At 47.0% G+C, this 23,500-nt stretch overlaps 1 protein-coding gene across 4 annotated transcripts in view; it reads left to right on the top strand.

The window, feature by feature from the left end:
- LOC121276969 (aminopeptidase Q-like) overlaps window positions 1–23,500 on the top strand; it is a 239,842-nt gene that overhangs the window by 53,101 nt on the left and 163,241 nt on the right. For all 4 annotated transcript variants that reach the window (XM_041185720.1, XM_041185717.1, XM_041185719.1 and 1 more), the window contains exon 3: window positions 22,384–22,520. In XM_041185720.1, the coding sequence (XP_041041654.1) occupies window positions 22,384–22,520 (137 nt within the window). The remainder of the gene's footprint in view (window positions 1–22,383; window positions 22,521–23,500) is intronic.

Raw genomic sequence — 23,500 nt, forward strand, 5'->3', positions numbered from 1 at the left:
GCACTCTTCATTGCAATTCCACTAGTAACCTTTGGAAAAAATAAATGAACACACTATTCCTTACTACTTCTGCTGGCTATGTATACATTACACCCCCTCCTTTGAATTCAAGCCACTATAGTTTGTGTAAAAATGCAAATGTTCCGTTTACAGTTCACATTCTCAAAGTTCCCATGCTTGCCTAATGAACATTTCAAACCTAACCTCTCTTCTTTCACCAAAACACTCAGAGTGGCTACCCCTACTTCAATTAACACACACACACACACACACACACACACACACATACGTACATCCCACTATTACCCTGTTTTACAATAAATTCCAATAACATTGTGGAAATTATTATATCTTCCCAACAAGCACAGCTGCACTATCATTGTTCATTGTTAATGCCATTTGTTAACATATGCAGAATCACACAGTGTAGAAGAGGCGCTTTGGCCCATTGAGTCTGCACCGACACGTGAGAAACACCTGACCTAATCCCATTTACCAGCACTTGGCCCATAGCCTTGAATGTTATGACGTACCAAGTACTCATCCAGGTACTTTTTAAAGGATGTGAGGCAACCCGCCTCCACCACCCTCCCAGGCAGCGCATTCCAAACCGTCACCACCCTCTGGGTAAAAAGGTTTTTCCTCACATCCCCCCTAAACCTCCTGTCCCTCACCTTGAACTTGTGATCCCTCGTGACTGACCCTTCAACTAAAGGGAACAGCTGCTTCCTGTCCATGCCCCTCATAATCTTGTACACCTTGATCAGGTCATCCCTCAGTCTTCTCTGCTCCAATGAAAACAACTCAAGTCTATCCTACCTCTCTTCATCACTTAAATGTTTCATCCCAGGCAACATCCTGGTGAATTTCCTCTGCACCTCCTCCAGTGCAATCACATCCTTCCTGTAATGTGGCGACCAGAACTGCACACAGTACTCCAGCTGTGGCCTCACAAAGGTTCTATACAACTTCAACATGACCTCCTTACTTTTGTAATTTATGCCTCAATTGATAAAGGCAAGTGTCCCATGTGCCTTTTTCACCACCCCACTAACATGCCCCTCTGCCTTCAGAGATCTATGGACCTTTGTTCCTCAGAACTTTCTAGTGTCATGCCGTTCATTGAATACTTCTTTGTCACTTCCTTGTTGCACTTCAAGGTGGTCGGATGTGTTTTTAACATGTCTGTTAGTTTTAAAGTCTGTGCACACCCTCTGTATTGAAGGGGACAACCCAGGCTGTGTCTGTGTCTCCCAGAATCATGCATGTGCAGGTAGGAATAAATCTTTGTCAGGGACCTTGCGAGCAATGTGCAAGAAGCCTCCTACACACGCTGGTCCTTTTTTTCTTCACACCCTTTTTGATCCAGATGTTGCTGCATCTTCAGAACTACTGGGATTCCCCTTCAGTTGTCCAGTTGAGCTGACCTGCAGCTCCACTCACCCAATGACCCAACTCCCATGTAGCATTGAGATATCTGGACAGAGGCAGGTTCACAGCAGCCTTCCACCTGTTACCCACACTCTCCAGAGACCATCACCATTGACCCCCCCCCCACACCGGTATCACAGTCAGCCTCTCCACGGTCACCTTTGAACGCCCCCCACCCCTACCTGTTACCCTTCAGCCCATCACAGTCACCATCCAAGTACTTTGCCTCCCCAAAGAGCCCACCTCAGTTACTGTCAAAATGCCCAACTCGTCCTTCATCACCCAAAGATTTGTGGTTTTGTTTTGTTTCTCCTCCGCACAACCCTAACTGCCCTTTCACCCATCATCACAGGACAATCATCTTCCCAACCTACCGCACACCATTGCCCTTTTAAGAGTTACAATTCCATCCTACAACCAATTCCCTGGCGTTTCCACCAAGGATTCATCAATTGATTCCACAGACACCTCCCTTTGAACCCGACCCCTACCTTCCCCGTCTAAACCTGCCCCCCCCAACTCACCATCCCCCTTGTAAACCTGCCCCCCCCACTCACCATCCCCCTTACACACCTGTCCCCCCCACTCACCGTCCCCCTTGTAAACCTGCCCCCCCCACTCACCGTCCCCCTTGTAAACCTGCCCCCCCACTCACCGTCCCCTTCTAAACCTGCCCCCCTCAACTCACCGTCCCCTTCTAAACTCACCCCCCCAACTCACCGTCCCCTTCTAAACCTGCCCCCCCCACTCACCGTCCCCTTCTAAACTCACCCCCCCCAACTCACCGTCCCCTTCTAAACCTGCCCCCCAACTCACCGTCCCCTCCTAAACCTGCCCCCCCCACTCACCGTCCCCTTCTAAACTCACCCCCCCCAACTCACCGTCCCCTTCTAAACCTGCCCCCCAACTCACCGTCCCCTCCTAAACCTGCCCTCCCCACTTACCGTCCCCTTGTAAACCTGCCCCCCCACTCACCGTCCCCTTCTATACCTGCCCCCCCTACTCACCGTTCCCTTCTAAATCTGTCCCCCCCCCACTTACTGTCCCCTTGTAAACCTGCCCCCCAACTCACTGTCCCCTTCTAAACCTGCCCCCCCACTCAGTGTCCCCTTCTAAACCTGCACCCTCCCGCCACCCCCCCTACTCACCATCCCGTTTTACATCTGCCCCCCCAGTCCCTTTCTCCACTGGCACCCCCTCACTCATTTCCCCCTTCCCCCTACTGCCCTTCCCATGCTCCTGCTCCATTCCCCCACCGCACCCATCTATGAGCCCCGCCGGACTTCAAACTCTTCCCACCCATTCCCTGGCCTTTTGGCCTCCACAACCACCCAACCTCTTTGAGCCTCCCCTCCCACTATTCTCCCCCACCCCACCACAAAGACCATCGATGTTCTCCACTGTCTGTTGTAGCCATACACCTTCTGCCCGATGCTCCACTCACTCACTGGTCTACATGCTACTCCAATGTCCACTACCGTGCGACTGCCACATCTGCTCCAGGGTCCAGATGCTGCTCCAGACCTCCATCCAGATAAGCCACGACATGTGCATGCCACATTGGTCCAGGCATGTTTTGGACCCACATGAAATCCCGCTGGCGGGGTGGGCGAATGGATGGGAAGGTGGGGGAACAATTCCAATTGGGTCTTCATTTGAATCCTGACAATGTGATGCAAAATGGCTTCCCAATGGCCTCTGGTGGGAGCGGTGACCCGCCATTATCCTGTAATAACTGCTGGGACCTGAAGTTCCCACCGTTGGGAAACCAGTTTTTGAGCTCCTACCATATTGTCCGCTTCCACCCACCACGATCCCCACCACTTGCAGGAGGGGACAATTCTCCCCCAAAAAAAGTTCCCATAAAGGGTTGAGAGAATGTACAATGCACTGCTCTGGAATCCATAAATATAGCATCGCTCAAGGTTTTAATGGGAAAGTAGGTATTTACTCGGGAAATAAAGATGAAAGAAACATGGAGAAATTGCAGGGAATTGTGATTTAAAAGACTAAGAGCTACCATAGCTAACACAAGATCTTTAAAACAACCATGGGGTCAGGGCCTCTGAAATCTCAGCAGAGACCAATGGTTCCCATCAAGACTGAGATTCCCACAACCCAAGTCTCTGATGAAGGGTCATCAATTTGAAACATTGGGCGGAATTTCCCACCCCTGCCATGGGTGGGTTTCATGTGGAAGAGGAAAATTTGGAGACCAAAAATCGGATTCCCAGTGGTGAGAAAACAGTTTGGAATCTTCCCTCACCACTTTCACGGCTGGTTGATAGTGGGCTGATCCCTGTTGGGAATGCCATTTGCAAGCATTGCCACGTCATGAATGCTCATTAAAAACGCCACTCGTGAGAATCGCATTCCCCCTCCCAATCTTGCGTCACGCCAGCGGGAAAGATACCGGCCTGAAATACGTTTGGAAATGAGTGGGGTATGCAGCAACCCACCCTCACTTTGCTCATGACTTTGAGGTGAGTACAATGTTCAAAGCCTACCTGCAACAGCGCTACTCCGGTTTCTCAGCAATGGCTGTGTGATGCAACACTGTAGGTTTGGTCTGCTCATGGTGGGTGCTTAGTGGGAGGACACCACTCTCAGGCAGGGCTGCACCCTGAAAGAGAGATCAGAATTGCGACCATGGTGGGGGTTGGGGGGGGTGAGATGCAAGTATGGTGGAAACATTGGAGCAGTGGGATATGGTGGGGTTGTGGGTGGGGGGGAAGGATGATGGAGACATGAGGGCCAATGGGGTATGGTGGGGTTGGGGAGGAAGGATGATGGAGACATGAGGGGCAAAGGGGTATGGTGGGGTTGGGGGGGAATGATGGAGACATGGGGGGCAAAGGGGTATGGTGGGGTTGGGGGGGAAGGATGATAGAGACATGGGGGGCAATGGGGTATGGTGGGGTTGGAAATGGGGAATGATGACAGGTAAGGGGAGACCAAGGGCAGGAAAATTGGCACCTGACATGGAAAATTAGAGTATGGTGGGGTTGGGGGGGAATGATGGAGACATGGGGGGCAAAGGGGTATGGTGGGGTTGGGGGGGAAGGATGATAGAGATATGGGGGGCAATGGGGTATGGTGGGGTTGGAAATGGGGAATGATGACAGGTAAGGGGAGACCAAGGGCAGGAAAGTTGGCACCTGACATGGAAAATTAGAACGCAGACACAGAAGGGGGTGAATGGGAATCGAACCGTATGAATGGGAGGGGATGTACGCAGACTCCAGAATACTGTAGGATGGGTGGTGGGGTAGTGTTAGTGTGGCCCAAGAGGGATAAATTGCGCAGAGAGTCATGGGATGCAGGGGGAAGGGAAACTGTGTTGCGATTAGTCATGAGGAAACAGGGAGCTCTTTGAAGAAAGTCATTATCCCTAGTCCACAGTGAGAGATTAAAGGCAGTCATGGAACTTTGTGGCCATGCTACAGGGCTTTGCATGGTATGCACACAGAGGGGTAGGGCCTGTGTGCTCAATTGGAATAAGACAGTTTGATGAGCAGCACTTGGTCATTGTCTTACAGTCGGTGGCAGTGAGGTTATCTGGCTTGGCACTGGGCTGCAGATGGGATGGTCATGGTTAGGGGAGGCATCTGCAGCCTGTAAATGGGGGAAAAGTAATAAAAGGGAGGGGGAATCTCAAAGCTCTCCTGGGGGGGGCCAGGAATGTCCACCACAATGACAACAGGATCCAGGATTACTGGGGGAGGCTGGAGAATAACTGAAGGGAGGGTCTACCTGCACATTGTGAGGGTCCAGGAAAATTGGAGGGACCCAAACATTGACGGGGGAGGGTCGAAGCTGGTCTCAAAATTCAACACCACCACCTTGAAACCACGAAGTACTGGCACAGTTTAAAATCAAAACTGGAAAAGTATTTACATGGGAGGGGTCTGTGGCAGTGTGGGAGGAGCCCATGGCTAGACTAAGGGGATCTTTCAGGGGCACTTCTTGGGGTCACAATGTTGAAATAGAGTCAGAACTGTGAGAGAAGAGGAAGACTTCCTTGAGAAGGTGCCATTGGAGCCAATGCCTTTTGATGAGCATTAACAAGAGACTGCATGGGTCATTGGCCTAACAATATAGTTGCTCCATTTTAGTGTTAACAGAGAGGAATGTGATAATGGAAAATGCAGGCAACCATAAAGGAAGCACAGCTGTTGCATATCTGCCAGATCATCAAAGAAAGCCTCTAAAATGCTTTCTCCAATTGACATGGATAATGGGCCAAAGGGCATCCAGTGATTGTTGAAATGTAAGTTGACCTTAATCAGTTTACTAGATCAGAGGTTGTAGGAGTTTCTTTGGTAAGGTGGCACACTTCCTGAATGTGTCCAACCCCCTTCCATCCTCTCTGGGATTGATATGTAAAGTATCAGGGTTACCTAGATCTGTGAGTTTGTGCTGCAGCTACAAGTCAGTATCAGCAAAAAGCCAGTAGCACAGACAGAGCTCTAGGGCATGACAGTGGCTATCTGTTTGCGAGTGGGGGGGTGGGGGGTTGACTATATTTGCCCACTATTTATTAATCTGTTGATCTATCAGTCCACAGGGAGAAAAGGTTTGGATAATGGAGCCTGTGCTCAAAGCTGCCTCCTTGATGGCAGTGATTCAACTGAGGAGGTGAAGAAGGGTTCGGTGCTACCTTGCTCAACGTCGAGAGCAGACCCAGCCTGAGGTCCATGGTCCAGGGGAGTTCAGCAACATCCAGAGGATGAAGAGGTCAAGAAAGCTGGTGGATCATATCTGCCACATTCTGCGGGAGTATCTAATGCCCTGTGGGTTGAAGGACACCCCCTGCCAATGCCCCTGAAGGCCACTGCAGCACTCAATTTTTTTGTCTGCGGCTCATTCCAGTGATCCATAGGATCCTATGCAGCACTTCACAGTCCTCAGCACATGAATGTATCAAGGAGGTGACAAATGCCTTCTACAGTAAGGCTCATCATTATGTGAAGTTCACACTCGCTGAAGCTGGCCAGGCAGCTAGATTTCTGGGGTTTGCAGCTATCTCAAGCTTCACTGAGAGTACAGGGTACATTCGATTGCACACAGGTGGCTTTGAGAGCTCCATGGCAGCAGCCCCTGATGTTCATTAACAGGAAAGAGTTCCATTCCCCCAGTGTTCGACTAGTGTGTGTGATCATCAGAAGCACATCATGCATGTTTGTGCCAGGTACCCTGGGAGTTCCCATGACTCATACATCCTGAGACACTCCCAGGTACCTCACATATTCAAAGGGCCTCGGCGATTATAGGACTGGCTGCTTAGGGATAAGGGGTACCCACTCAAACAATGGCTCATGACACCCATGCATCATTCTCAGAGTGCATCGGATGTGCACGTAGCTCAGCACAATCCATCATCGAGCAGACCATTGGCATCCTGAAGATGCATTTCCAAAGTTTGGCCTGCTCAGTTGGGGCTCTGCAGTACTCTCCAGAGAGGGTGTCCTGCATCATCGTGGTCTGTTGCACCCTTCACAAACTGACGCTTCGAGGGTCTGCTTCCATATGAGGATGCTATCGAAAAAGGACAAAGTGGAAGATGTGGCCGTGCCACACTGATAACCATAAGATTCCAGGAGGAGTAAGGTCCAGACAAAGGGACACGGCCACATTCCTTCTGTCCCTTAGTGCCATGCCAACGCACTGAGAGGCCTTTACAACCAGTAACATCGAGAGCAAGTTCAGCATTCAGACTTGCACCTTCAACCCTCATAATTCACTAGGCCCTAAGCTTTGGAAAGGCCAGCGGCGAACCCTGTATCTGTGCGCTCTGGGAGGTGAAAGCTGCCACAACAGCACAAATGCTGCGTCAAACGAGTTGATGCGATCATTGCCACCTTAATGAGAAACTTTCAGCAGACACTGAGATGCATGCATGATTGGATAAACCATCATGCCTGCAGGTCTTGTGCTTTAGCGCTACCGGTGAAGGCAGCCGTCTCATTTTGCGAAACAATTGCAGCTGCCCCTCCAAGGCCAGTGAGCAAGGCTAACTCCATGTTGTCTTGTAAGGAGTAGAGATTACTTACGTGCTTTGCAACACTTACAATAAAGAGTTTGACACATCTCCCTGACATAACACAAGGGTCGAGTAGCTAGCGTGAGTCATCAACACATCACGTGAACGTGAGGCTCACAAAGGGAGTGAACACTGAATGGGAGCATAGCTCACTTTGGCAATAAGAGAGCACATATGCATATGCACGATGCTTTGAAATGACCAGATAATTACCATGAACAGCAAATGTATTTACAAAGGTGCATGGTGTAAACAGTGATTGAACATCTGTGACCCAGAAGTGATGTCAAAGTTTCTTAAATTTTCTTGTCTTGGTGCATCCCCGACATTCAGAGCAGAGATGGGGGCAGCCTGCTGACTGCTACACCCTGTTGACTGTGATGATTTTAGCGGGTGTCCTCTAGAAGGCTGAGACCTGGAGGGCCCCAGCCTGCTTTCGATTTACTGCTGTGGGGTAGGTGCACCCTCCTACCCTGTACAGCTGGAGGTGATGGGGTCATAAGCAGAGGGAATTGGGAATGACTGGATACTCTCGGAGTCACCTGTGTGAATGGCCCCAGGCTCTCCAGTTGCAGGTCCTTCTCTCTATGGGTGCCGGAGGGCCCCATTCTGACACCCTGAGGAGAAGGGGCATCTGGAGAGAGGTTAAGGTGCCCCACCCCCTCGCCTGGCCATTGATGGATCCCACCAATGTCTATAGCGATGGAGTGCAGGTCCGAGCGCAAATGAAGCAGGATCTGCTGGACTAAAGTCTCCAAGGCGGCCACCACCCATGGTGACCTCTAGGCTCTCGCATGTTGGAGGCACAACATCAGACAGAACTTGGACAAACTCCTCCAACCATTGCTCTAGTTTGTTGACTGCCTCTCAAATCTCTACTTGATTTTCTGCCACCCCCAGCATGTGTGACTTGAGGGTTTCCAGAGATTCATCATCTGACTTGGACACAACGGGCGGCTGTTCTTCAGCAGTCCTCCAAGTGCCAGAGACCTGGGCTGTCACTGCCCTTGACTGCTGTGGAGACATGTCTGTGAGGTGTTCTCCAGAAAGTGACCCTGAGCTTATTCTTGAACTATGACCCACCAAAGTGTGTTCCTCTGTGCTAATGGAGGGTGCAGATGAATGCAGTGATGGCTCTTCAGTGAATGCATCCTCATCATCTTCCTCAGAGGTGGGCTGGGGGCTGGAGCTTATGTTGGCTCTGCTGCTCTGTCTGGACCTGCTGCTGCCTAAAAGAGAGAGAAGATAGATTTAGTTTATGAACAGGCTGAGTACAATATTGTATGTCACTCACTGAGAGTGTCTTGACTAAGACCTCCCTCAAGAAGCTTGACACCGTCCAGGACACAGCAGCCCACCTGATTGGCACCCCGTACACAAACACTCACTCCCTCCACCACCAATGCACAGTGGCAGCAGTGTGTACCATCTACAAGATGCATGACAGAAACACACCAAGGCTCCTTGGACAACACCTTCCAAACCCATGACCACTACCATCTAGAAGGACAAGGGCAGCAGATAGATGGGAACACCACCACCTGGAAGTTCCCCTACAAGCCACTCACCATCCTGATTTGGAAATATATTGCCATTCCTTCACTGTCACTGGGTCAAAATCCTGGACCTCCCTCCCTAACAGCACTGTGGGTGTACCTACACCACAGGGACTGCAGCAGTTCAAGAAGGCAGCTCACTACCATCTTCTCAAGGGCAATTAGGGATGGACAATAAATGCTGGCCTAGCCAGAAAAACCCAGATCCCTTGAATGAATTTTTAAAAATGTGATCAACTCATGGAGGGCTCATCCGATAAAGCTCCTGTATGTTGGCCGTCCCACCTCCAGTATAGGATCTATCCCTCTTGTTGGTATCGCAAAGAGATTAATGTCTATAATGTTATTAGAAATTATTTTTTAAAATAAGGTTTAGTGATGTCTGTGTTTATGTACGTGTATGTATGTGTGTCTTAATTGGATTAAAGCCAGCCGGTCTAGAGGCTTTGAGGTACAGCAAGAAGTAGGTTTGAAATGGTAATTAGATAAACATGGGGAAGTTTAGAACCAGAGGTGTCAAGGAGGCAATTTGCATTTTTAAGTAAACCATTCAAAAGAATGGGTAGAATCTTGCACCTAGCTAGAAGACGCCAATCAATGTGTTTATTTTTTCAGCTTACTAGTAAAATTGATAGAACGAAAGGATGTTAATGTTAGAAGAGGTAAAATTAAAAGCCTAGTGATACAATGGAAAATTTACATTCAAAGAGAAAGATATGTATAAAGCAGAAAAGAGATTGTGCGTAAGCAGAGGCATTTTAAGATCCAACAAATGTGAGAATCCTCAAGCTGCTGTCTGCAAGGACCCAGAGCTGAAAGAAACCCATTTTGAATGCGGCTGTCCAGGGTGTGCTCTGCCAGGCATCTCTTTAAATCAATGAATTTTACTGTTGTCTTAATGGAGGTGTAACTGAGAGATTATTAGGGGATTTTTGTAGATACATCTGTCTACAAAATTACTACTATAGCATATGTTTACAATCTTTCTTGTATTAATAAATGTTTAATTCAGTTTTATAAAAACCCTATTGAGACTCAGTGGTCTTATTACTATTGAATTCAAAGCCTGCATCGCAAAACATACAAATTGCAAAATGGGTTCTTACAGTTGTTTCAAGTTTCCCTCTGGGATTTGAGCAACTCGGCCTTTTACCATCGGCTGTGTCATAATATTTTGGGCAAGCTTGGCCTGCATAAAGACAAATAGATGAAATGTGATGAGAAGGGATGAAGCAGAGGTTGAGAAGCATGCATACCTCCTGTGCATGTTGAGCCCATCCCAGTAAGGCCTGAGGATGGAGTTCGTGCAGCACAATAGATGAGATGCTGGTGGTGTTAAAGTGTCCGTGCGACAATCAGTGTCCCCCGCTATTATTGTGTGAGGTCCCTGACAGTGTAACCCTTTGGGCGCATGATGCCATGATGACAGTGAGATTGGAGTAAGTTGAAAGTTGACTTACCCTGGCGGAGCGGATCAGATCATTCATCCATTCATCCTCTTCCTGCACTGGATGGCTTTTCTCAGGTGGGTGCCTAGACAGCTGACTGCCCTTTCAACCACGTCTGCGGCCGACGAGATGAGACTGTTAGGCCTCCTGTGGCCATCCCTGGTGTAGCCAACATCCCGGTGCTGCTGGACCCCATGCATTACAGCCTCAAGGAAGCCATTGCTGAACCTTGGTGCAGCCTGCTTCTTGGGTTCAGCTATCTTGAGAGGTTTCCTGAGGTCAGCAGGGCTGGAGAGAGTGAATGTGTGCGTTCGGGTGACCTTTAAATATGGTGTCCGGATATTCGAATCCATTAGGTAACAGCGGAGCGGATGAACTGATTCAAGCTGCCCATGTGATTGTGGGAAGCTACTTGCCAATGCATAATTAATGAGCTTCTGAGCGTGAAATCGGGCGTGATTTCCCACCTCGCGGGACCAGCAGGAACACATCGCGAAACCCACCCACCCACCACGGCACTTAGTTTCCAAAATGGAAAATTCTGCCCATTAACTCTGTTTCCCCCCACAGATGCTGCTTAACTTACTGAGTATTTCCAATCTGGGCATCCTCTGGTGTTTCACTCCCCTTCTCCACTGAAATCGCATATGCAAAAGCTTCTCATTTGCTCGTCAAGCTGTTGGTCTTCAAGCTGCAAGAGAGTGGGGACAGCGAGCCTTTGTTAGGTTTTCAGTGATGTTCATGTAGGCCAACTGTTGTCAGTCAACAGGCTTCTGTACGTTCTGCTACTCCTATCAACCAAATATGGCTGCATAACAAACCACTATAGGAGACTGGTGAATGTCCCATAAGACAGTGTAAAATTTTAAGAATCTGTTCAATAACAATAAAGCACATAAGTTCCTCATTAGTGTTGAAACCTACAAAGTTCGAAAAATGCACTTCACCATTCCAGGATATTGTGTAAGAGCATCATGCCAGTTTCTGTGCATGAGATAATTTCTGCCATCCCATATTTAGTGCTGCAAAAGCTTGACTCACACAAATGAAAATGTCACCATTGCAGAAGGTAGACGGGTGCCCAGAACATTACACAAACATGTCTGGTATTATTAAAAAGTCTTGCATTATGTTCTTGAGAAGTAACAAAGTAGGTTGGTGGTTTGGATTAAAATAATTTTACTTCAGCATAAAAAGCAATTTACAAGCACAGTATTAACAGCAGACAGCACAATTGAAATTAGCATGTGTTCTGCTCATTGTACTAATGAAGAGAAGAAGTTGATTATCCTTGTATGCTATTTTTCTTTAGCAAGTGGACTTTTCTCTTTTCTCTCCAATTGGTTCTTTTACTGCACATTGCACATCAGGGAGGGGGAGAGTTACCTGAATGCTTTGTACCAGGAAGCAGGCACACTACTTAGGATAGGGTCTTGATTTGGTTAGTGGTCAGGGACAGGAGGGTGTGACTGCAAGTGAGGCAGCTAAGGGGACACAGAGGGCAGGAGTGCAGGAGTCTCAGCCTTTGCAATTGTCCAATAGGATTGAGGTTCTCTTAGCTTGTTTGGATGAGAGTGAGGGCCGCAAAGTGGATGAACAACAAACTTATATGGCACCGGAGGAAGCCATCCAAGTGGGGGAGCAAAAAGGAATGTAGTGGTAGAAGGGGGCAGGATAGTGAGGAGGATTGTTCTCTGCAGTTAAGAGCAGGAGTCCAGGCGGCTGTGTTGCCTCCCAGTGCCAGGGTTCAGGACATCTGCTCAGGGCTGGGGAGAAACTCGCATTGGGAGGGAGAGAATCCAGTTTTCATGGTCCACGTAGGTACAAACAATATAAGTAGAACTAGGAAAGAGGCTCTGCATAGAGAGTATGAGGAGCTAGGCACTAAATGCAAAAGCAGAACCTCCAAGGTTATGATACCTGGATTATTATCTCATCCATATGCAAATTGGCATAGGGTACATAAAGTTAGAGAGATGAATACGTGGCTCAAAGACTGGTGTGGGAGAAGTGTGTTCCAGTTCATGGGGCACTGGCCCTAGTTGTGGGAAAAGTAGGGACTGTACCATTGGGACAATCTATTCTTGAACCATGCTGGAACAAGTGTTCTTGTGAGCCTCATAACTATGGAAGTAGAGAGGGTTTTAAACTAAATAATAGAGGAAAGAGATCAAATTTGGAAAGATGTGGTAAATCAAAGAGTAGAGACAAGGCAAGAAAGAAAGTTATTAATGTGGGAAATGATAGATAGGGACAGAGTGTACATGGACTACAAATCTAAGAGTAAATCAGGAGGTAAAGCTAGAGTTTACAAAAGTAATAAAAGGACAAAACTAAAGGCTCTGGGAATCGTCCCAGATTAGCATCAAGTAGCCGGCTGCAATGGTGAGTTTTCACGCTGTATCGTCCCCATTCCCGAGAAATGTGCCATTTCGATGGTGGGCAGGATCTCATTTGCTCATCATGCCATCACCTCGCCACTTTATCACACTAGGCGCCATATTTAAAGTGTAGCCTCGTGCACCCCTCTCAGCCCAGGATTGCTCCACAGAAGACATGGCCCCTAAAGGCAAGAAAATTGCAGCCCCTTGAATTAGTAAAGCATCCCTCAAGAACCTTTTGGACTCCGTGGAGGCTCACCACGATGTTCTCCACCCCCACTCTGGCAGCAGGAATGCCAGCAATATTGCCACTCTGGCTTGGGAGGCAGTGGCAGCAACGGTCAGTGCCAACGCCCTGCAAAAGAGGACAGCCACCTATTGTTGCAAGAGGATGAATGATCTCTTCCGTTCCCCCAAGGTAAGTCACTCTTCTCATCACTCTCAGCTCACACACTCACAAACCTATCACACACATCTGCAGGGTCCTCACACATGGCCAGTTCAAGGGACACCGCCATTCACTCTGTCACACACATTGTCCTCATCCCATCCATGGGACCACTCACCACCCACAAATTCCTAGCATACTTATCATCTGGCCTGGCAGGTGTCCTGCTTGCGCTCTCCCCATCTGTATTCATGCAGGACAAGCTGGCACACAACAAGAGGGAGAGGCCGCAGAGGTCGTGGAGGAATGCTGGAAATCAAGGTCCTCATGGACTTTGAAAATAGAGTAACCCAGCTAGCTGGCAAAGGTCTGGACCATTCTTGTGCTGGCAGTGAGGTCAGCGGTGCTCTTCCAAGTGAGGATAAAGCGAATGCAGTGCAACATCCATCAGATAACCATGCTGTGAGTGAGTTCCACTGTTCTGCAATCCCCTGCCATGCACTAATTATCTCTCCTTGCTTTTGCAAGCACATCTGGGAAATAGCCGATGGAGTCCATGACCCAGGACTTCCAATCAGGCCCTGAAGAAACTTCTAAAGAGGAATTTTAAGGCAGCTTCATTGAAGACCTGTCACAGCGTTCACCCACACCCTACACCAGTGCAGAGACACATACCTCGGTGGGACCTAACATTAGAGTAGCCTAGGGGTCACAATCTGGTGAGCACATTGCACTGTCTGACCCACTGCAAGTGGCAGCAGGGACTTCCCAGGTCTCCGGCACTTGGAAGACCACAGGAGACCAGAAATCTGCTGAGTCCAAGTCAGATGACAAGCCTCCAGCTCAGCTTACATGAGTTGCTGGAGCTGCAAAGGCAAGTTTGGGAACATCAGGAAGGGATGTCCGCTGCACTCCTCAGATTGTAAGCACGATGGAAGAGTCGATCCGTCTTCAGTCTGAGGTGATAATGCCATCTTGCCAATGCACCAAGGTCAACACTGGTAGGATTGCAGCAGCCATGGAGACTTTGGTCCAGGACATTGCTCCTGCACTCTGCGCAGGCTGAACTCCATCACTGGCGCCAAAGTTGGCCTCCAACAGTGTGCACTCGAGAGGGGTGCAGGGCAGTTCAGTCTCACTCCAGCTTCCCCTTCTCCTCGAGGAGTCAGCCAGGGGCCAGCGGGTACACATAGGGAGGAGGAGCAGCAGCTCAACACCCCAGGGCCATCCACCCAGGTGACTCAAGAAGTGCCCAGCCCATCCGAATCCCCTCTTCCTGTGATCCCAGCAACTCCAGGTCCACAAAACGACAAGGGTGCCACAGCCACATGGCAGGTCCCCAAAAGCAGGCTGGGTTGTCCAGGACTCTGTCCTCTAGAGGACACCCGTCAAGGTCATCACAGACAGGATGTAGCAGTCAGCAGGCTGCCTCCACCTCTGCTGTGGATGTCGGGGGAGCACCAAGACGGAGCAACAGGGTTAGGAAGGCTAAAAAGATGTAGTTGCACAGCCTGGTCACAGATGTTAATCCCTTGTACATAATGTTCACGGTTGTAAATAAACTCCCAAGAATGTCTCCCTGCCTATAGCTCCTTGTTATGATGAGCAGTGTTCATGTCACTCAGATGTGAAACCTTGGTTCCTGCACAAGATAAAGGCTGGTGTCTCTGTCCAGAGCCTCTTCCCTGTGCTTTGTCCGGCTTCACACTCCCTGAGCACGTTGGGGATGCCTGCAACTCAATGGAGCTTGTCACTGCTGCCAGAATGTCGTGGGCAGGCACCACAGAGTTCCATCATTCTCTCTGTGCGCTCTCAGCATCTTTAAGGAGGGGCTGGCCCCCATCTCGTCAGCATCTATGACCGGTGACGCTGTGCTCCTGAAGGAGTCAGGTGCTGAAGGCTGACTAAAGATCAGATGCATTTAAAGTTTCATGGCTGTGTCTCCATGATATGACCCTGATCACAGAGCGCAAGTGAGCTGCCCTTGGCCAGACAGGAGTCAGACATTCTCAAAGGCTGTGTGAAGATCTATGGAGTGTCCTCACTGCATGTTGTCATCATCCTCCTGCAATTGAGCAACTATTAGGGCCTCCGCTGTGTTTCCATGACAGAGGTCTTATCAACAGAGTGTATGTGTGCTGCCATCAGCCAGTCTGGAGTCAAATGGTCACATATGCAACGTGAGGATCAATGATGTCTCCTCACTGCATGTTGTCATCATCCCCCACAATTCTAGCAGCTATGAGGGCCTCCTAAGGATGTCTGCCTCATCTGGCCAGTGCGATGGCCTCATTGCGTTCAGCACTGCCTTCGAGGACCTCCTCACCCTCATCCCCATCAACGTTCTCCTCATCAGAGGAGATGTACAGCTCCTCCATCTCCTCCTCAGCCAGCTCTTCTCCCAGTTGCACACCAGGTTGTAAAGGGCACAGCAGGCAACAACGATGCATGACAGGCTCTGTGGACTATATTGCAGAGCTCCACCAGACGGGTACAGGCACCAGAACCTCATTTTCAGCATCCCAATGGTTTGCTCCACCGAGGTGTGAGCTGCAGTATGAACCTCATTGTAGCTTCGCTCAGCTGCAGTATGAGGCCCCCGCACAGGTGTCATCAGCCACGTTCTCTGTGGGTCGCCATTGGCCCTGAGGAGTCAACCCTGCAGCCTCTGTGGATCCTGGAAGACAACAGGGGTCTGAGACCTGCTAAGGATGTAGGTGTCATGGACACCCTCTGGGAACTGTGCACACATCTGCAGGATGTATTTGTGGTGGTCGCACACCAGATCACCATTCAGCGAGTGGAAGCCCTCGCAGGTGTTGTAGTCGACCGCTTGTTGCCACGGAGATCTGAGATCCATGTGAGTGCAGTTGATGGCATGCAGTACCTGTGAGAAACTTGAAATCTGGGCAAATCCCAGCGCTCGTTCCTCCTGGCTTTTCTGGTACAGGGCGAAATGCACAAAGGTGTGGCCTTCACAAAGACGGCATCTGTGACCTCATGGATGCACTAGTGAGTGGCGGCTTGCGGTATCTCACAGATGTCACCTGTAGAACCCTGAAGGGAGCCACTGGCATGAAAATTGAGCAATGCAGTCGCTTTCACGGCCACCAGCAGTGGATGCCCACCATGTCCCTGTGGCGCCAACTCCTGCAGTAACTGGCAGGTGTGACCGACCAGTTCCCTAGACACGTGCAGTCTTCAGCGACACTGGTTGTCAGTCAGTTGCAGGAATGAAAGGCAGCGTCTGTAGACCCTGGGTCTAGCTAGGCACCGACCAGAGATGGCTCGCTGTGGCTCTTCTGTGGCGTGTGCTGGAGCCCCAGCTGCCCTTTCTTCCAGAGGATGCTGCTCCTCCCTTTCCGCAGCCAAGCATCTCCCTCACTCTCTTCTCAGTCGTCTCTGCTCTCTGTACGCCACGAGGCATACAGCTAGTTCACCAGGCTCCATGCTGTTGATGCACTCCTCCTGCAGTGTGAAAGAGAGAGATGCGTGGGTTAGCATGGGTGTACTAAGAGCCTCTCTTGGTTAAGTCTGAAGGCCCCTTAACGCATCCTGGAGAGTGCTGGCCACCACTTGGATGGCCAGAGATTAATGAGCTGCATGGCTGCCCGAAACCCCACCCACCTCCACCCTACTCCACCTGGCTGATTAGTGGTAGCCTTGCCCATTGGACTGCAGGCTGTGCTCTCAGCTCAGGCACAGGCATTCTGCTAACCCGCACTGCAAGGCTGCACTGTTAGCTTGAACCATGGGGGAGACTGGTCCAAACCGGGATGCTGACATTGCAAGGGGCTGTGAGCATCTCCACCAGTGACTGCTCCATGACCAGCTTTAGCAAGGAGATTGTACAATGTGCCCAGTTGTCCAACTGTTCTGCAGACCACTCAAATGCTCATTAGTTTGCAGCCTGTGCCCGAGGGGTGAAAAGCTCTGGAGCGCTTGGTGGCACCTTCATGACTCTGCATTGCTTGAGTGGGCAGATAAGCTAGAGGCCTGACTCCAATCATAACAACATGGCTGTACCTGAACTGTCTCAGCTGCAGAGGGATGGTCACTTTATACAAGGTTTCCCAAATGCATGGCCACGTCTCTCCCCCCATCCCATACTTGCTTGTGCACTGCCCTCAACTGCAATGCAGCCCTTCCACCCCTGCCAAACATGCCTTGACCACAGTGCTGCCCTCGCACCACCCCCCCCCCACAACCCCACGGCCAAAGTCGCATCAACCTTGAAGTCCAAAAGACGACCCTGGTAAGCACTGCGCAACCTTACTGTGCACTCACCTCCAAATTCCCCTTATAGTGCAGCCCTCCAAGTGCACAGCTTAGATATGCTGTTGTGAAACACACTGGCAGATGATCCAGCGTGGGGTGGGGGTGGGGAATGATTCCGGTGAGCTGGGCCTATAATAATATCCAGATGTATTACAATGAAGTTCCCAACGTCCGATGATGGGAAGCGCGGCCCGCCATTGATTGTTGGAGTGGACGACTGCAAATTGGTTTCATGAAGTCGTGAAACCCGATGTTTGGCCTTCTTGCCATATTACCCGCTGATGCCACCAGCAGGCATGAACAGCTCTACCATCTGTATTTGAATGCACGTAGCATTCAAAACAAAACAGATGAATTGATAGGACAAATAGAAATACATAAGTACAATCTGACAGCCATCACACAAACATGGTTGCAGGGTGACATAGATTGGAACCTGTATATTGAAGGGTAAGTGACAGTTAGGAAGGACAAGAAGCTAGGAAAAGGTGGAGGGGTGGTTCTGTTAATTAATGATGATATTTGCACATCAGAGAGGGATTATCTAAGTTCAGGAAACCAGCATGTAGAAACAGTGTGGGTAGAGAGGATAAATGATAAAGGCAAGAAATCACTTGTGCGAATGGTGTACAGGCCCCCTAACTATAACCATACAGTATGACAAGGTATTAAGGAAGAAATAATGGGAGCCTGTCAAAAATGTACAGCGATAATCATAGGGGATGTTAATCTACATATGGAAAAATCAGATGGGCAAAAGTAGCCTAGATGAGGAATTCATAGAATGTTTTCAGGATAGTTTCTCAGAACAGCATGTTCTGGCACCAACCAAAGAACAGGCTATACTAGACTTGGTATTGTGCAATGAGATAGGATTAATTAATTATCTCATATTGAAGGTGCCCCTAGGTAGCAGCGATCATAATATTATTGAATTTTACATTCAGTATGAGGGAGAGAAGAGTGGGTCCAACACCAGTGTTTTAAACCTAAATAAGGGCAATTATGAGGGCATGAAAGCATAGCTAGCTAAAGAGAACTGGAAAACTTAGCTAAAGGATAGGTCAATAGAAATATATTTAAAGGAATATTTCAGAATACACAGATTAGATACATTCTAATGAGAAAGAAAAATTCCAAGGGGAGGATGCATTATCCATGGTTAACTAAAAAAATTAAAGATAATCTCAAATTAAAGAAAAGGCATATTATTGCACAAAGATGAGTGGCATGTAAGAAGATTAGACAGAATGTAAGGATGACCAAAAGATTGATAAAGAAGGAGAAATTAGAGTAAAGAGAAAGCTAGCTGGAAATAGAAAGATAGATAGTAAAGTTTCTATCGATATTTTAAAAAGAAAAGAGTTAATAAAGTAAGCATTGGTCCTATAGAGAATGAGTCTGTGGAATTAATAATGGAAAATAAGGAAAAGGCAGATGAATTGAACTAGTATTTTGTGTCAATCTTCACTATAGAGGATACAAGTAACATCCCAAAAATAGTTATAAATTAGGAAATGGAAGCGAGGGAAGAACACAGAGAAAATTAAATCACCAGGGAAGTGGTACTGATAAAATTGATGGAATTGTGAGTTGACAAGCGCCCGGGTCCTGACTGACTTCATCCTAGGCTCTCAAAAGAAGTGGCTAGTGAGATAGTTGATGCATTGGTTTTAATTTTCTATAATTCCCTAGGTTCAGAGAAGGTTCCATTAGATTGGAAAAAAGCGAATGTAACTCCTTTATTCAAAAAGGGAGAAAGACAGAAAGTAGGAAACTACAGGCCAGTTAGCTTCACATCTGTCATAGGGAAAATGTTAGAAGCTGTTATCTTAGACGTTATAGTAGAACGGTTGGAAAAATTCAGCACAATTAGGTAGCATCAACATGGTTTTGTGCAAGGAAAATCATGTTTACCCAATTTACTGGAGTTATTTGAAAAAGTAACATATGCTGTGGATAAAGGGGAACCAGTAGATATGGTAGATATACTGTATTTAGATTTCCAGAAGGCATTTGATAAAGTGATAGGTTATTGCGAAAAATAAAAGCTCGTGGTGTATGGGGTAACATCTTAGCATGGATAAAAAATTGGCTAGCTAATAAGAAACAAAAGGTAAGCATAAATGGGTCATTTTCTGGTTGGCTAGATGTAACAAGTGGTGTGCCATAGGGATCTGTGCTGGGGCCGCAAATTTTTACGATTAATATCAATGAAGGGATGAAGGGACCAAAGGTATGGTTACTAGATTTGCTGAATACACGAAGATAGGTAGGATAGTAAGATGTGAAGAGAACACAAGGAAGCTACTAAGGGTTATAGATAGGTTAAGTGAATGGGCAAAGACCTGGCAAATGGAGTAAAATGTGGGAAAGTGTGAAATTGACTATGTTGGCAGAAAAAATTAAAAAGAAGCATATTATCTAAATGTTGAGAGACTGCAGAGCTCTGAGATGCAGAGATATCTAGGTGTCCTAGTGCATGAATCGCAAAAGGCTAGTATGCAGATACGGCAATAAATTAGGGAAGCTAATAGAATGTTACCATTTATTGCGAGGGGAATTGAATACAAAAGTAGGGAGGCTATGCTTCAATTGTACAGGACACTAGTGAAACCACATTTGGAGTACTGTGTGCAGTATTGGTCTCCTTATTTAAGGAAGGATGTAAATGCTTTGGAAGCAGTTCAGAGGAGGTTTACCAGAATAATACCTGGCTTGGGCTGGTTGTCTTATGAGGAAAGGTCGGACAGGCTAGGATTGTATTCGCTGGTGTCTAGAAGAGTACGAGGCGACTTGATTGAAACATATAAGATCCTGAGGCGTCTTGACAAGGTGGATGTGGAGAGGATGTTTCCTCTTGTGGGAGAATCTAGTTCTAGAGCCCACTGTTTGAAAATAAGGAGTCACCCATTTAGGACAGAGATGAGGAGAATTTGTTTCTCTCAGAGGGTTGTGAGCCTTTGGAACTCTCTTCCTCAAAAGGTGGTGGAGGCAGAGTCTTTGAATATTTTTACGGCAGAGATGGATAGATTCTTGATAAGTAAGGGGGTAAAAATAAAAAGGAAATATTATCTAAATGGTGACAGTTTATTTACGAGTAACTGCCCAGTTTGCAAGGTTGCTAATACTAAGTTACATTTCTCCTCAATGTTAGCTACACGCCACAGTTTGATATCATCAGCAAACATTGATACTGAGTTATTTGTTCCCAAGTCTGAGTCATTACTGCAAATTGGAAATTATTCCACAAGGACCAGTGTTGGGGCCACAAATAATTCATAATTTGCAGTAATGACATGAACTTTGGAACAAATAACTCAATATCAACGTTTGCTGGTGACATCAAACTGTGGTGCATAGCTAACATTGAGGAATATTACAACTTAATATTAGAAACCTTGCAAACTGGGCAGTTCAGTGGGAATAAATTGTCACGTAGATGAATCTGAGAAGAAGCACTTTGGTAGAAAAAAATAAAGGTGAGCCACACTTTAGAAAATTGGGGGTAGGCAGGAATGTGGAGTTGAGGTTACAGTCAGGTCAGGCATGATCTTACTGAATGGCAGAGCAGGCTCGAATGGGTGAATGGCCTACTCCTGCTGCTAATTCGTATGTTCATAAATTCATATATTGCCTTATACGATAATCTCTAGACTAATTCCTAGTGTCTTATTTATGCAGTGTGCATCGGCATCCTTCAACCACCCTGTGATTACTGCAGCAGTTGCACTGTCCTTGTTGTAAAAGTCACAGTCTGAAAGTTTCTATTGGCAGGACTTCAAGTTTCAGCCCCTTGTTTAGTAAACAGGTCAATCTTAAACACACTGACTGTTGCTAGGATAATCTTCATCTCTTCATCTCCACCCCTCTCTCATGTCAACATCTGGTGTGCCAGTTCACATGCAATCATTGCGATAATGGGCTGAATTTCCCCAAATTCGGGCAGGGTTGTGTGGGGGGTGGGTAGGAGCGAGCGCCCCAATCGGGTCCTCAGGGAGATTTGCTTAACTTGTAAACATCTGAATAAAGTAATTAAAAACTCTTAAGACATGTCCCCTCATGTGACAGTGTCACATGAACTGGGGACATGTCAATAAATTTTTAAAATAATCTTTATTGCATTTTTAAACACTTCATGAAACCTCATCCCGCCCGTGGATGAGGTTCCATAAAAAAATGCAATGGCCGCCTTGGCTCTTCGCCTGCCCCCCCAGGTTGGACGGGCAGCTCATTTAATTATATCAATTAGTTTGTAACAGGCCTTAATAGGCCTTTGACAGTTTGGTGGGTGAGCGGCTGACTCGGTTGTGAGTCCGCCAAACTGAAAATCTAAGTGTCGCATGGTGGTCACCAAGCGTCATTTTATGTGTCAGCGAGTGAGCCCCACCCCCGCTCACTGACTGGAAAATTCTTTCCAATAGCTCATTCCCCAGAGCGAAAAAACAATAAAAACTGGAAAATGAGAATACTAGTCCGAGCTGGTCTTGTGTACCTTAAAATGGAACACCAGTAAAAACTGGGAAATAAGAATATTGGTCCGAACTGGTCTTGTGTACCTTAAAATGGAATACCAGTAACAACTGGGAAATAAGAATACTGGTCCGAACTGTTTTTTTCCTTCTGGGCTATTATCAGTGTACTCTTGCTTTGGATGAAGCAACCTTGAATTCTTTCAGAATATCAGAAAACTCCCGGTTTCCATCACACCTGCTGCAAAGTCAGGCATTTCCTTGAAAAAAATATCTGTCAGAGACTAAACCCATGAGTACTAATAGATAAGTCAGTATAATGCCAGCATTTTCACCATTGCAGAAGCAATAGGAAACTATTCAACTTGAATGTTTTGAATTTTTAGATGTTTCTGAAAGACTGGACGTGGATGGTAAATGGAAAGTTACAACATTTAAGACCAGTGTGAAGATGTCTACTTATGTAACTGCTTTTGCTATTTGTGACTATGATTACATTAACACAACTTTCAATGACATAGAGGTAACTATCAATGATCTTAATATTTATTATTTCTAGGAGTGTTATTTGTATTTTTTTCCTTTAGAAATTTTAACTCTGCTGTATTGACTATATCATATTTAATTCAAGTTGAAAATAAATTAGGTTAATGGAAAGACATGTTTCTGAACTAGTTTAGCAGCTTTTAAATGGAAGTCATTTTGAGGAAAACTTAATAAAGAAAAAAAACTGGATTTATAAAGATTAGCACACGTGGAGTAAGGGAATAAATAGCTGAATGGATAACAACTTGGGGCTAAAATATGGAAAACAGAGAATATTGGTAAAGAGTAGCTATCCAGACTGGAAGAAGGTAGAAATTATTCTTCCACAAGGATCAGTGTTGGGGCCAAAAATAATTCATCATTTGCAGTAATGACTCTAACTTGGGAACAAATAACTCAATATCAATGTTTGCTGATGACATCAAACTGTGGTGTGTAGCTAACATCGAGGAGAAATGCAACCTAATATTAGAAACCTTGCAAACTGGGCAGTTAAGTGTAAAGAAACTGTCAAATAGATGAATCTGAGATGATGCACTTTGGTGGAAAAGAACATAGAGATGAGCCACACTTTAGAAAATAAGAAACTGAATGGATTAGAGGGCTAACATGATCAATTGGGATACAGGCAAACAAATTAAAGGCAGCATCAGAGGTTAGCAAAGCAATTAAAATGCTAACAGCACTGGTATTAATTCTAGAGGTGTAGAATTCAAAATTAATAAGCTATGTTGCATAGTAACATGGTCAGGTTGCACTGAGAATTGTCCACTGTCTGCTGTTTGTACTATAGAAAAGACTGCAGATACTCAAGCACAAAAGTCTAAGCTGAAACCCCAGTGCAATACTGAGGGAATGCCACATTTCTGGAGGTACCATCTTTCTGATGAGAAGTTAAACCAAGCTCTCTCAGGTGGACATAAAAAATCCCCTGACACAATTTTAAAGAAGAGCAAG

The sequence above is a fragment of the Carcharodon carcharias genome, chromosome 4 (genome assembly GCF_017639515.1).
Source record: "Carcharodon carcharias isolate sCarCar2 chromosome 4, sCarCar2.pri, whole genome shotgun sequence".
NCBI lineage: Eukaryota > Metazoa > Chordata > Chondrichthyes > Lamniformes > Lamnidae > Carcharodon > Carcharodon carcharias.